The sequence below is a fragment of the Patella vulgata genome, chromosome 5, assembly GCF_932274485.2.
Source record: "Patella vulgata chromosome 5, xgPatVulg1.2, whole genome shotgun sequence".
NCBI lineage: Eukaryota > Metazoa > Mollusca > Gastropoda > Patellidae > Patella > Patella vulgata.
In genome coordinates, this window is record NC_065883.2 from 32,897,134 (window position 1) to 32,911,647 (window position 14,514).

At 32.9% G+C, this 14,514-nt stretch overlaps 1 protein-coding gene across 1 annotated transcript in view; it reads right to left on the reverse strand.

Moving 5' to 3' along the window:
• The window catches only part of LOC126821000 (forkhead box protein A2), a 53,631-nt gene extending 40,271 nt beyond the window's left edge, over nucleotides 1-13,360 (reverse strand). The window contains exon 1 of the mRNA XM_050549238.2: nucleotides 11,418-13,360. Coding sequence (XP_050405195.1) covers nucleotides 11,923-13,230 — 1,308 coding nt within the window. The 5' untranslated portion in view covers nucleotides 13,231-13,360 and the 3' untranslated portion in view covers nucleotides 11,418-11,922. The remainder of the gene's footprint in view (nucleotides 1-11,417) is intronic.
• Between the last annotated feature and the right edge of the window lie 1,154 nt (nucleotides 13,361-14,514).

Genomic DNA, 14,514 nt, shown 5'->3' on the forward strand with positions numbered 1-14,514 from the left:
GATCTAATATACACCCAAGTTACTGGTGCTAAATTGAAAACTTATTGATTGTGATATGATCGTTTATAATGTTATTGTTATAGAGCTATATTACATGTTAAGTGTTATAGATATCGTAACATAAAGTTGAAGACGGGGATGAAACAATAACAATATTAGGTACATCTGATCCACCCAATAATGTTACTACTATGGGTGACGTTTATTTTATCATCTTAGAATTAAAGTAGTATAGAAAAGGGCGAATATATAATATAGTTCATTAAAACCCCAATTCAGTATATACGAATACAAATCTGAATTTGTACTTCAAATTATGTTGCTAGTAAATCTGGAATACTTTTGAAAATCTTGTACGGCTGTTCTTCTGCACTTCTCTTCACCTATTCTTTGATATTTGCTATCTGATATCTTGTATCATTGCTTCGCTGATTTTTAAAGAACCAATTCATTTCTTTGCCAACAACACACGACCAGTAGTCAGAATCTTTATTGTAGTGATTTGCATATATTCTTCTTAGTGCTAGCAAAACTGCTAAAATCTTGAACTGTTTTTTTTCTGCCTGGTTATATTTTACATGATTAATATAATGGTTTTGCATGTGTTTAAATATAAACTAAACAGAGATATATTAATTCGACCCATGCTGACCTACTTACAGGTATCTTTGTCCATTGTGTCTGTATATATATATAGTTTGTCTATATATGTGGATGTTATTTGTTCGTTGTCAGGGAAGTCCATCGTTTGAAAACCCAAACCGGAATGGGGTGGGGGGGGGGGGTCAATATAATACGTCATTGGCATTTATGGGTGTTACTGAAAATAACCACGTATTATAAAAATCTGTAATACACGTTTTAACCCGAGAAACTACCTATAATGACAAATATCATCCATTGCGAAACTGTTAAATAATCCTGACGCAAACAAGAAATTTACCGTTAAGTTCTATCATATATTGAGTAATTTTTTAGTTATCTCGTCAAGGAGCTACGCCCGTCCTTTCGTCCGTTCATCCTTTCGTCTCTATTCGTTTCCGGAGCATATCTCTTAAATCGTTAAAGATATTTTTTTTATTAAACTTTACACCCCATACCATTCCATTGTACAGTTTTAATACAGTCTTTAACTATACAGAACCGCTTGAGCTATTTATTTATCCAAGTATATTAAACAATGTGACTTTAAGATAACTGTGTCGTGTCCTCATAGACGGAGATATGTTGCAAAAACACCAACTATTTGTCGATAAGGTTCCCATACATTTGCTAGTAAAAGCTGATGTTTGAGTAGACTGGACGACTCTCTGCACTTACTGAAAATATTTACCCGTTCACACCCTCGTTTAACTCTCTATATAATCCAGTGTCGCTTCAAAAATTAGGCCATTTTTTTTTACCCCGCCATCTTGCTGTACCCGTCCAAAAATACTCTTTAAACTTTACAATATTTAAAATACAAAACAAAAACTTGGTTATTACTTGTAGTGCATTAACATATAACTCTTGATTCAGAAAAATATCACCAATGGTAAATTTCGTGGACATAAATCGGTTATCTTATTTACTAAAATGCTCACCTGAAACAAACGCCTTCCGTTATTTCGTCCCAGATAGACTAATATAATATGTGGTAAACGCGTCGGTTTTAATTTTATTTTCCCGAACAAATGATTTAAGTACACTAAGACGAGAATTTTGAGAACACTGGATAATTTTGGCCAATATTCGTTTTAACAAAAATCTTTTCCCATTGCATATTGACATACTTAGATATCTGAAAATAATCAATATTACTGAATGCCTAATCATGATATATATAGAGTACATGGTGACCATTTATATATGATTATTATATATTTATATAGTCTGTGGGTCATTATCATGACATATCTCATAGTATATCTATATTTTACTATCAATGTTCACAGATTGTACATAGGAGTTATGTGAACTTATTTGATCACTAATAAAACTAGAATCCACCGTAATAAAAAGAAATTTTCATATCCAAAGCGGCTACATGATCTTTTAACGTAGTTTTGGGTTCCTCTGGTTTTTCATTATTGTAACGATAGCGGTATCAAAGATTGCATATATTTTTAAACACCCCATGCCATAAAAGATCAGGAAAGCGTGCTTGGTGTAGTTATTTAGATTTTGTTCGAGACCAAACTATGATACATAATTTATGGCTGCTCAATTAATTGTAAATATGACATCATGAATTCCGAATAAAATTCCTAACATTGAAAGAGACATATCACTAAATATATTACATGCATATGTGATGTACTGTAATAACATACAATGTAACTTTATATATTACATGTATGTCTACTTGTACTTTAATAATATACAATATAGCTTTATACATTACATGTATGTGTACTTGTACTTAATAACATACAGTATAACTTTATATATCACATCTACGTATGCTTGTACTGTAATAACATACCATATAACTTTATATATTACATGTATGTGTACTTGTACTTTAATAACATACCATATAACTTTACATATCACATGTATGTGTAATTGTACTTTAATAACATACAATATAATGTATGTATTACATGTATGTGTACTTGTACTTTAATAACATACAGTATAACTTTCTATATCACATCTACGCGTGATTGTACTATAATAACATACACTAAATTGCTTTTCAAAATCTTGTTTTAGAATCTTCTGTTGTTATAAAATGAAATAATAATAATAAAAAAATAAAACAAACCCGAGGGAATCTAGAATTTATTTTAAAGATTTCTTTTGGTTTATTTATGGTTAATATTTGAGGACATCCCATACAGAATATTATGTAATCTTCCTGGTTTTATTTACTTCGATAAAAAAGGGTAAAATCCACAATATTCCAGTAGTTTGATTAGTTTGACATTCAGTATTTTCCGTATTGACATAGGGTATAGTGAGAGCATATTATATATAAATCTAGTATAACACGATGCCATAGTTCCGTGTCAACATTACATTTTCCGTGAAGACAATCTCGAGAGGGCATCTGATACACTTCCACGGTAAAAAGTGTCATGTCTGTATACATTGCATCGCCACTAAAAAGCAGCCCAGATGGGCGGGTCTTGCGATTTTGTATCATCTCTAGCGTAGTAATTCCTTCCAATTGCATCCCCACATAATATTGGTTGTCTCCATCTGACAAAAATTCCCGCGCACCACAACACGGAAATACAAAAAATAAAAAATGAAGGAAAACTGCTCCTTTTTGAAATTGTTGTTTTTGTTCGTATGAATCTTTACAGCCATTTGGGTGGTCTATTTTTGGAATTTTACATGACTCATTGGTTGTCCTAAATATTGCGCTTTCTGGAGGTTAATGGCTAAATTCCTAATGATTATGTCTGCATTTATTCAGGGACGACTGTAAAAGGGAACAGTAGATAAACTCCCGGGGGGGGGGGGGGATAACTTGCGGTCTGGAACCTTATTCTCGAAAACTTAAACTAAAATATTCGACGGATTTTAAAATCCTAGCACCAATTTTAGCACCCAGCCAATGTACAGACTGCATCTTTAAATTAATTTAGTTTTCATGGATAAGGCCTCTCCGGTTTTTGTCTTGTTTCACATTCGTCCTTAATGTCACCATCGAACTTTTATTTATTACATGTTCAGTGTTATACCCCAAAAGATCAAACAATAAGAAATTATCCCATTGACTAAAGGGGTCTGGAACTCGAATGCACAGCACAACAAATACCCGTATGAAAATGTTCTCTCCACTCATTTCCAATCTGAAAAAAAAAGACCTTTGGGCACATTACATATTTCTGAGCCAAAGATTTTAGTTTTTGGTTTATACTGGTAGACCACTCTTTTGCTGAAAATTATTTTAATCGCTTGAACAAATGAGTAACTTTTCAGAATTAATAAAAGAGCGAGAGATCATAACCCACATTAATGTATTTCCGTTCGCGATGAAAAAGCCTAAAATGTTTCCGATGTGACAAGCTATAATTTTCGCCATATTCCTTTCAACAAGGAATAAATGACAAATTTTGTGATCCGATGGGAGACAAACAATGTCAAACGTATGAAGATTTTTTTTTCTTCTCATCCTTTTTGAAGACGAAAAAAGGAGATGGTTATTATTCTCGCGTTTAGTCGGAGAAAACTTTATAAAATGCTACCGTCGTTCTGCTATTGGGGAGATCTGTATAGAAATTATTTTAGCATAGACACTAGACGGAAATAATGGCTACCGAATTTAAGTGCTTTACCGTGTGGTACAGGGCTTTCAGTTTCAAGGACTTGAATAGCCTTTATATGAAACACGCATTCACACATTGATTAAAACGGCATCGCCTGTTCGCAGAAACTGCTTTACTTCTTTTAACCCTTTAACTCGAAGAGGGCCATCTTTGAAAGAGTTACAATAAGCTCGCTCCAGGCGCCTCTCTCAAATAGAACCCCGGTATGAATCCTCGGGCAGTATTCGCTGTCAATGCTCAGCTCATTTCCGAGCACATGAAGATATTAAATCGGGCCAAAACGTATTATTTATCAAGATTAAATAGATTCAAACAAGTCAAAATATTACACGGAAAGTCCTTTATGTAGGGCGAGAGACTTGGAGAAAAATGTTGGCATAAAAAGCCGCCTTTTATGTTAAGATAAAAAAATGGTGTCATTGGTAGTGGAGTGTATGAAAGGTTAACTGGGTGATAACTAGGGTGGACTTTCTAATATCATGTTTTATAACTCATTACTACCAGTCAGACATACCTTCATAATGATAATTATACCGGTGTAACATAATTATTAAATAGTATCAGCTTAATTCGACAATGTGTGGGAGCCGCTGTGGATAAGTGAATAAGACGCAGGTTCGCTAGCCTGGAGTCGTGTGTTCGATCCCTGCATTGGCCGAGAAAGTTCATCGGGATTTTCCGACGTGGTTTCCATTTGACAGTGGTGCAAGACGGAGGCCCTTACAAGGGCAGCTGTCTAGTTGTTCGGATGTGACGTGCACGTAAAAGATCCCTTGGCAGTTGGAATTCGATATAAGAGTAGGCGATAGTGCCGCTGCCCGGGCAAAATTTCCCTCATAGCACACTGTATGGCGTATGCCCGTCTTCATTAGCCCTATTCGGCACAGAAACGTAAGACGTTAAACCCTATTTCATTTCATTTCATTTCGATACTGTGTGTCTTGTCTGTGGGTTTATTTTGTCAGTTTTGTTTTATATGTGTGGTTCGGTCCTCCTGCACTTACAGTTTACTTTGTTGCCTTGTCGAAGCTGTTAAATTTCTTAAAATTATATATTTACATATGTTTTACAAACTTTTGAACGTCTTTTGAATTGTATTATGTTAAATGAATTGCTTATTCATGCTTACCCTACTTAGAACATCCGGTACCACTTATTGGGAATTAAAGAAATATCCAATGATACTTAAATATTTGAACAACGAAGTGATGCAGTTTGTTTTGGGTTAAAGAAGCAAGGAATATGCCTACCCGATGTGATGTCATGAGTATTTAGTTAACCTATATATTTATAACGTAAACTGGTTATTTCCTACAGTATTTACTCCTAAAATACGTCCCAGGAATAATTATATATAGACTGTGATATTCTAGAAGGAACCAAATGGTAACACCTATGGTAGTAGTATTGTAGTAGTAAAAATAGTTGAACTAATTTAGATAATATTGAAATATTCTTGCTACAAAAAAAAAAACCCCAAAAAAACCAAAAACAAAAATCCATGAAGGATTTTTGGTGTTATTTTGTTGAAATATAATTTTTTTTTTACAAATCTGTATTTAATATACGGTATAGGTAGGATTAATCTCCAATATATTTTTCGCTCTCTGGGTTTTCAATTGATGATGAAGATGAAGCCACTTCACCTCATAAAGCTAGGGCAAGATATAAGGTCTCGAAATGAGTTTTTGAATCAGCGTATGAACGATGCGATTTTCCGGCTGAGTGAAATTAACATCACAACTAAAGAAAAATTGACACGGCTTTAAGAATAAAGGCTGAACCGCGATTAGCGATGTTTCATGCTTGGGTTGTTCCGACAGCTAAATGTGTGAAAAGGCGGGGCAAAATAATGCTTTCTCGCGTGGTGAATTTTGCTCTTGAGCGACATTGCCCCTAGGGTGGCGAATTTGGTCAAAATATGACACCAGATCGTATAAGACATTTGGATTGCTACATTACAACCAGAATAGTAAAACATTTTCTCGAAATTTTTTGATGATATAAATTGAAAGGCGAATTATAAACATAACACTATATACATTAACAAACTAGGGAATTAAATTAATTTCTGTTTTTCGTTCTATAGCATCAAACGATCAAAAAGTATTTTAATTTTCAAAATAGCAAAACATTTACAGGATAATTAAATTATTTTAGTAAATAAATTTGTTCCTGAATAATTCATTGTATTCGGTACACTTTGTAAACAAATTTGTTATTACATAACTTTGTGTATTCAGTACACTTTGCGCGTTAGAAAACAATTTTTTATTGAATAATTTATTATATTCAGTAAACTTTGAACGTTAGTAAACAAATTTGTTATTGAATAATTTTGTGCATTCGGCACACTTTGCACGTTAGTAAACAAGTTTGTTATTAAATAATTTTGTTATTGAATAATTTTGTGTATTCAGCACGCTTTGTACGTAAGAAAACAAATTTAATTTGTTATTGAATAATTTGAATATTTAGTTTGCTTTGCACGTAAATATAACACTTTTGATATTATTTTATTTATTATGTTTAAACTACACAAAAATATGACGTAAGAGAATTATAATTAACAATTTTCAAGTTATATTTTCATAATTCGAATACCCATTATCATCCAGTTAGCGAAAAACGTCATTGATGGTCATGATAAATGAAAGATACGTCATAGAATAATAATTAAATCGTGACTCTTAAGACATAGGTGGTAATTTTTGTTTTCAATATAATTCAACTATGACATACACCATGTTATATGACGTACTTTTAAGACATAAGTGTAAGTTTTGTTTTCAATATAACAACTATGACATACACCCTGTTATATGACGTACTTTTAAGACATAAGTGGTAAGATTTGTTTTCAATATAACTACTATGACATACACCATGTTATATGACGTACATTTTTGAATATCTATTACCTGCATATCCCTGATCTAAAAGGTCAAAGACATTCATATTCTTACTTCATCAAAAATCTATTCCCGGGTGTGAATAATAAATATAGCTGAAAAATAAAAAAAAAAACGCCCCCCCCCCCCAAAAAAAAAAACCCCCCCAAAAAAACCCAAACAAAACTGGATGGCTTGATACCGTTTTGTTTTGTTTGTTTGTTTTTTTTTTCATTTTTTTTACATGAAACTCAACAATCTAAACTAAACGGATGTATTCAGAAATTTAAAAAAGAAAGTCGCAAAACAGGTGTCTCTTAATTAAAGTAGAACAGATATATTTTATGATTTTACTTTTCTTAATCCTCTCTATTGTTTTAACTTTAATATAGATGTTTATCGATTTGTTTCTCAACTTCTACTTTTTGTATTTAGCCGGGTAAAATATTTTATAAAATAGTGAGAACTACTTTACTTTGACAACATCTATAGCGTGCAAGTTGAAATTTGGGACACCAGCCTCGTGTGTCGAACTTAAACTTTGAATAAACCCCGGCGACCTTTCTAAGCAAACCTCCAAATATACAACGATGTAAATTAATAGTATAAAATTTGAACATGTCATATATCATATTGAACCAGCAATTTCACGTTATCTCCAACTTATGTCGTTTTTATCACGGCCCTAAAAAGAATTTCCGATTTATTGAAGCTAGTATGGTGACGTCAGAGTTGATATTGCTCTTTCCGAGGGTATAATATTTTATCTCTGATGGTGAAGAGCGAGAATTATCTTTAAGGAAACGTAGGCCACGGTGGTAGTCGTGTTGTCAATTCAAAAAGGTCATTTTCTTGTATCACTACAAGTCCCTTTGAAAGAACAATTAATTGCTTATTTTGAAAGTAATTATTGAACGAAATAAAATAATTCATTGCATGCTTACAATGTTTTTTGCTCTTTTTCCGACCACGATGTTTTTTTTTATGAAGAAGGGTTTTAATTTGGATGTTGCAAAGGCTGTTTGACATCACACACTTTTCAGAAAGTGCACATACGTGAATTGCAGACAAAAAACAAAACAACAAAAAAAAAAACAACATCTGATCAAGAAGAAATTTGAAGGAAACCCCGCTATTAATCATTTGCTTAATTATTAAACGATCAGTACTAATTACTAAGTTCTAAATAAATTTCTCAGTCCTAATTAGGATACTTAAAGGTGTAAAACGTTAAATCACTGAATTTCTTTCGATCTATGGCATATAATTGTTGTTTAATAACAATTTAAAAACAACGTACAAAGTTTTAAACAGAAGACTGTGTAACTTTTAGCGCCCAAAGGACTGTGTAACTTTTAGCGCCCAAAGGGTAATATTTTGATAGTGTAATCTGGGGTCTTATTGTTAATCAATTACCGGGGTGCTGTTTCATTAACACCTTAGATAGATTCTTTGTGTCAAAGTTCAAGTCCTAAATAACATGTATTATGTACCGATAATGTTCATTACACCTGCTAAATGACCGTCATAATAAACCATAGTCCACAACGCCATATTACACAATCTTCCTACTTCACGTAAAAAGATAAGAGCTAGATGGACACTGGTCAATTTTCAACATTTTTTATAAGCACCTGGATGATTGGTTACGACTATTGTCTTGTTATCAAATGAAGCCATTACGTTGTTACAGATTATCTTAAATATTCTGGGACGATAAAGAAAGAAATCTGGCCTTTAGTTCTTTTAACAATGTATTTAATCATAATATGCTAATGGAAATTCTGAAGAAAAAAACCCCCAAACAATTGTTGTCTATACCTATTTAAATGTTGAGAAAATATTTTAAACCTCAAAAATATGTTCCGATATCTATTGTTTTTTAAACCTGCAAATTTTGTTAAATAAAATAGTTATTCTAATATTTATTTTAAAAGATGACCATTCAATAAACTAAAGGAAATGTGTAAATAACCATCAAATAGATGTGTTTTACATTGTTCCCTACAGGTATAAGTAATAGAGGATATGCTTTCTGTTCCCAGAAAAACGTACACCACTTTTCATTTAATAACCTTACACTCATTTTTAACTGTTCAATTTTACAGAAAATGGGAAAAAGCAGAACAAATTCATTATCATTTACAACGAATACTCGCCAAATTCTATTTCAGAAAATACAAAATATTCTTTGAGAACAAATTTATACGCTTTAACAAAATTATCTGTTTTGCCAATATCTATAGTGCAAATTACACGCAAAACAATGTTTTTATTTTAGGAAAAGCGCATCTCAAATTACTGTGAAAATTGCCCGGTGTCTTTCTCGCTTAATAACGAAGTACTAAACATTGACAATAGAGCAATTTTATCAGAAAGCAACTGGGAATTGACGAATACTAATATCACGAGATGGCGTTTTAACTATAAAAATGGTATTTGATTAAATTCATTATATAGAAACCAGAAAACATTGACTATTCATCGTTTACACTATTGTCTAATAAATTATGAACGTTATAATCAAATTATTACCAGAATTTTTGCGAAATGCGAAGGTATTTGTAGAATTATTAAACAAGCTAAAAGAATGAATTCAAATCACCATTTTACACGCTATAGAGGCTCAGATCAGGGAGATAGGACATCAACATGAACAATTTAAAATAGTAACATTCATTTCCTGAAAACAGTTCGTGTAGATATTAATTTATGACATTAACTGTCTGACAATAAACATAATAAATCAATAAAAAGATAAATATTTCTTCCAATGACGTCACAATAAAAACGCCAAAGTGCTAAAACATTAATAACCCTTTGAAAAAATAAATGTAGACATTTTCTTGTTATCGATATTTAAATTATAGAATTTTAAACATTAATCAACATTCGGATTTACGTTTTTGAAACGTGATGAACATTGTTTTAAAAAGGTTGTATTTCAAGGGATGTTCTTGTCTGCGAATGATAAAGAAGAGAATTAGAAAAGGGGCTAGTAATATTAAATCTTGGTCGAAACAAACTCCCATTAAAAGAGATACGAATGTTTCTAGATAAAAAAATCCAAAAGGTAACAAAAATAGTATGGATTTCAACTTAAGTTTAGAAATCCGCGTGTAGGATATTTATTTCTAATTTGAAACATTTGTAAAACAATTAAAGTCTCAGGGGTATATATTGAAAATACGAAAGTAAAAACCTTATCACGTGGAACGCGGTTGAATATTCTTCATTTTATTTTCTTTATCTATCAATAAACAAAGATAATAAAGAATTTAGATAATTCTTAATCTCATTTTAATTTAAGTGGAAATGTTGATATAATAAATAAAACTGTTGACTTTTATCGTTGTTGAGTATAGAACTTTAAACAGGAGTAAGTTTACCTTGTCAATAACTATGGTTTAAAAAATTAAATATTAGCTCGGCATGCTATTCCAATTTATCTTGTCAATATGCAAATATTTGGTGTGAGTCTATGTTGTACAATATACATATCATGTTCAGCTATTGATATAAATATTAAGGAACAAGTGAAAACCTGACTAAATCGCACACATGAGAGAGTTTTAACAAAACTACTTTTCATCTATCTGAATGATTTAATCTTTTCTGTTTTTTAATAACACGGACCGCCGATATTCTATTAAACTGCCCTGTTTGTATGGTATTCCCAATTTGCTACGTCGTTATCCTCTCGTACAAGAACAAAATAAAAAGAAATGAATTTTATATTTAGATAAATTTTTAATCTTTTTTCAGTCTAAAGACAGTTTTTTCTTCCGGTGAGAAGAAAAAGAAATGAGACAAGAGAACGATAGTAAAAACAAAATGAGGGAATGTAATTTACATGAATTTTCAGAAATATATATATATAAATGAATGAAAAGCATGAATGAAAATTAACGAAATATACATGACAAAGTATAATAGTGATATTCAGTTTGTTTTCATGTAATCTCAATTTTTGTTGTTCACAAGACGGGAAATAATCTTAAACAATTTTTTAAAGATTGGAAATAGTAATTAACAACAAGAAAAGTTATCTTAAAATATTGATGTCCACGATGAATATCTCAATTTTATTTCAGATATAATATTTTCTCAAGAATATCATGATGGATGTTTTTGCAAGGAAATAAAATAAACATATTCTTTGTCCCAAAAAATAAAAAAAATAAGTTAAAACAAATTATATATCTCTATTTTACAAAATAAGACAATAGTTTTTTCTACATATATTTATAATATATTATATTACCTGAATTTAACGGCTACAATAGTTAAAAACCTCATACTCCAATTATTATCTCACAACAAAAGGTTCGATAAAAAAAAATGTACACACGAAATATACAAATTCGACCCGTTCAATTTGTCGCCAATTTCACTAATAATTCGCGTGAAATCACGCACAAAATATACAATTAATTTTTCTCAGTTTATATTGAAATCTAAATAATATTCACAACAAATAAGGATACTATATCTTCGCTTCGTCTTTGTATCTTAAAGTACAAAAATTGTTTTTCAAGAAAACACAAAAATCTTTGGCAGTATTTTCACATCTGCGTCGAGACAGTCGTGTCTTATATAAGTATATAATATATAAATTTTTAATATAATTAAGTCAACACATCTTTGGTAAATCGCTGTTTTTGTCCCTTTTTTTTATCTTTTTGGTAACGAAGAGTTGAACTGAATCAGATTTATTTTGAACAGTAAATATATAATAGGTTTATATAATAAATGTATTTTCACTCGTTTCACAAACTTGCCGTAGAATGGGGCGCATATGTCTTATAGTAACTCCCGTCCTGAGCGTTCATTGGGGGCGAGGCTTCTTTCGGCATGCTCATAGGGGACATTTGAGTATAAGCCCCGTACCCACTGATAGCTTCGTACATTTTTAAGTCCATTTTATTTTCTGACATGAGATTGGTAATTGAGAATGGATGATTAAATGAATGTGGATGATTTAACTGTCCTGGTGCCAAATTTAAACCGTGATTCATGGACATATCATGATGTAGTTGCCGCATGCTTGTCAGTTCCGTGCCACAATTTCCCATCTGATTTTGACTAGAATGTGTAAGATGGGACATATCTTGTTGCTGAACGTGTGCCTGAGAATGATTCTGGTGTGTCGGCTGTTCAGTTTTTGGTTGCGCCATTTGTGACTGTTCGACGGGATGAGGAGGGGTGTTGGGAGCCGAAAGAGGGGTTCCGTCCCCAGTTGAGGTAGGCGTTGAATCGGCGCTGTTTTGTCCGTTCGACATGCCACAACTTGGATCGTCGTCGTGTGATGACCGCATGGATTCCTTCTTCAAACACTTGAATCGTTTCTGTCGACGGAGGTAACATCCATTTTCGAACATATTCCCCGAATCTGGGTGTAGCGCCCAATAACTACCTTTCCCCGGACGGTCGGGAGTCCGCGGTACTTTCACAAAGCAGTCATTAAAAGACAAACTATGACGAATAGAGTTCTGCCATCTCTGTTGATTTTGACGATAAAAAGGAAATAGGTCCATGATAAACTGATATATTTCACTTAAAGTACACATTTTGTTAGGAGATTGTTGAATAGCCATTGTGATAAGCGAGATATAAGAATAGGGCGGCTTAGCGTGCGTATAACTTCGGCGATAATTTTTGTCCCTTGCTCTGTTGAGGGCCTGGGCTCGATCCATCGACATCATGTTTGGGTCCATTTGACGATTCATTCCATTCATCGATGACATACTTCCTATACTGGACATCCCGTTCATTGAGCCCATGGCTCCCATGCTGTTCATAGAACCCATAGTGTTCATAGGATTCATCGCTGTCATAGATCCGTGCATGCTAGATCCGTGCATGGCCGCCATTCCACCCATCCCCATGCTGCCCATTGACGGGGGCATGGTGTTCATCGAACTCATAGCACCGTGCATTCCTCCCATACCCTGCGAGGGGTAATTCATGTTGCTCATGGGTCCTACACCTCCCATGGTGTTGATACTGGTCATGGAAGCCATGGAATAACCACCTGAACTCGTTGGGTCGTACGAACCCGGTTTAGCTGACAACATTTTAAGATGGAGTAAAGTCCGTTCGTTCTTCTATCAGTCGCACCCAGTGACTGTCACTAATCATACAACTCACAACAACAAAACACAGATTCGGCCAAGCCACTTCACAACCAGCGATGGGAAATATAGCCAACTTCTCTGACCTGGGCAAATATACCTAGACCACTTCAATATCGAGGCGGACTCATTCTCTAGCCTTCCACCAATCAATACTCGTTATTGAGTGACAAGCTCCGCCCACATAACATGTTTATTTGAATATTGTGTTGACAGTTCGGTATTGGCTGTCGATCACAGTAAAGAACAAAACAGTTAGCTTCAAAACAAGAAAATTTTTACTACACTGATTTTGAAACGTTTCGGTATACATGGAAAAAATATCGCACAAAACAACGGGAAGCGTTGAATGTCTTCGTTGTAAAAAAAAAGGGACAACGCAAGCTAAATTCCACGTATTCAATAACGACTGAAAGAATATTCAGACGTTTGAGAAGGTAGCAGTTTTTAATTCGCCCTGCGAAAATTTGTCACGTGTTTTCTCTGTTTCATCAGGATGACTGCCTGTCAATCAATTGAATAAATCGTCCCTCTGTGTCGACCCAATATAGATGTGCCTCTTCATTCATAAAGGTATCCTATGAGGAAAATAGAATACAATCTAGTACGGTATTGTACTGTAAGTAAAAAGATTGCTTTTTTATTTTGCTCATGGTAAAAGCGCCGAGAAACGTCCTATTACGATGTAGTACGGCGTGAATGGGCTAGCGTTTCTTAATCTAAATCTCTTTTTATAGAAAATGTATTCAATGTTATATTAAAAGAGAATATTACCAATGAATGAAATAAGACTTTAAAATATGAGGCGTATTGAAAACGTGTTAAAAACTTCAAGGGCAACCTGGTGCAATTTTTAATTTTAAGAATAATTTTCCTCCATAATTCTAATGAAAATATCCTACTTGATCACATAAATATTATAAGGATAATTTGTTAGTAGAATGGATAACGTTTAGTAACACCTTCTATTAATGACGCGATCCATTGACGTACTGTCATTCCTCAGGTCTAAATATAGATAATACTTCAATTATTGTTCACGGGTAGAATAAAGTTAAAAGGAAAATGTGTTCACAATTTGAAATAGGTACCAACTTTTCATTTCTTGTCGTAAGATCCCCATGATAGAAATAAATAAATGACAATTTTTTATATCCACATTAGGTTTCTATATACTATAAAATATATACATATATTATCTATACTGTGCATAATCTCACCATTACT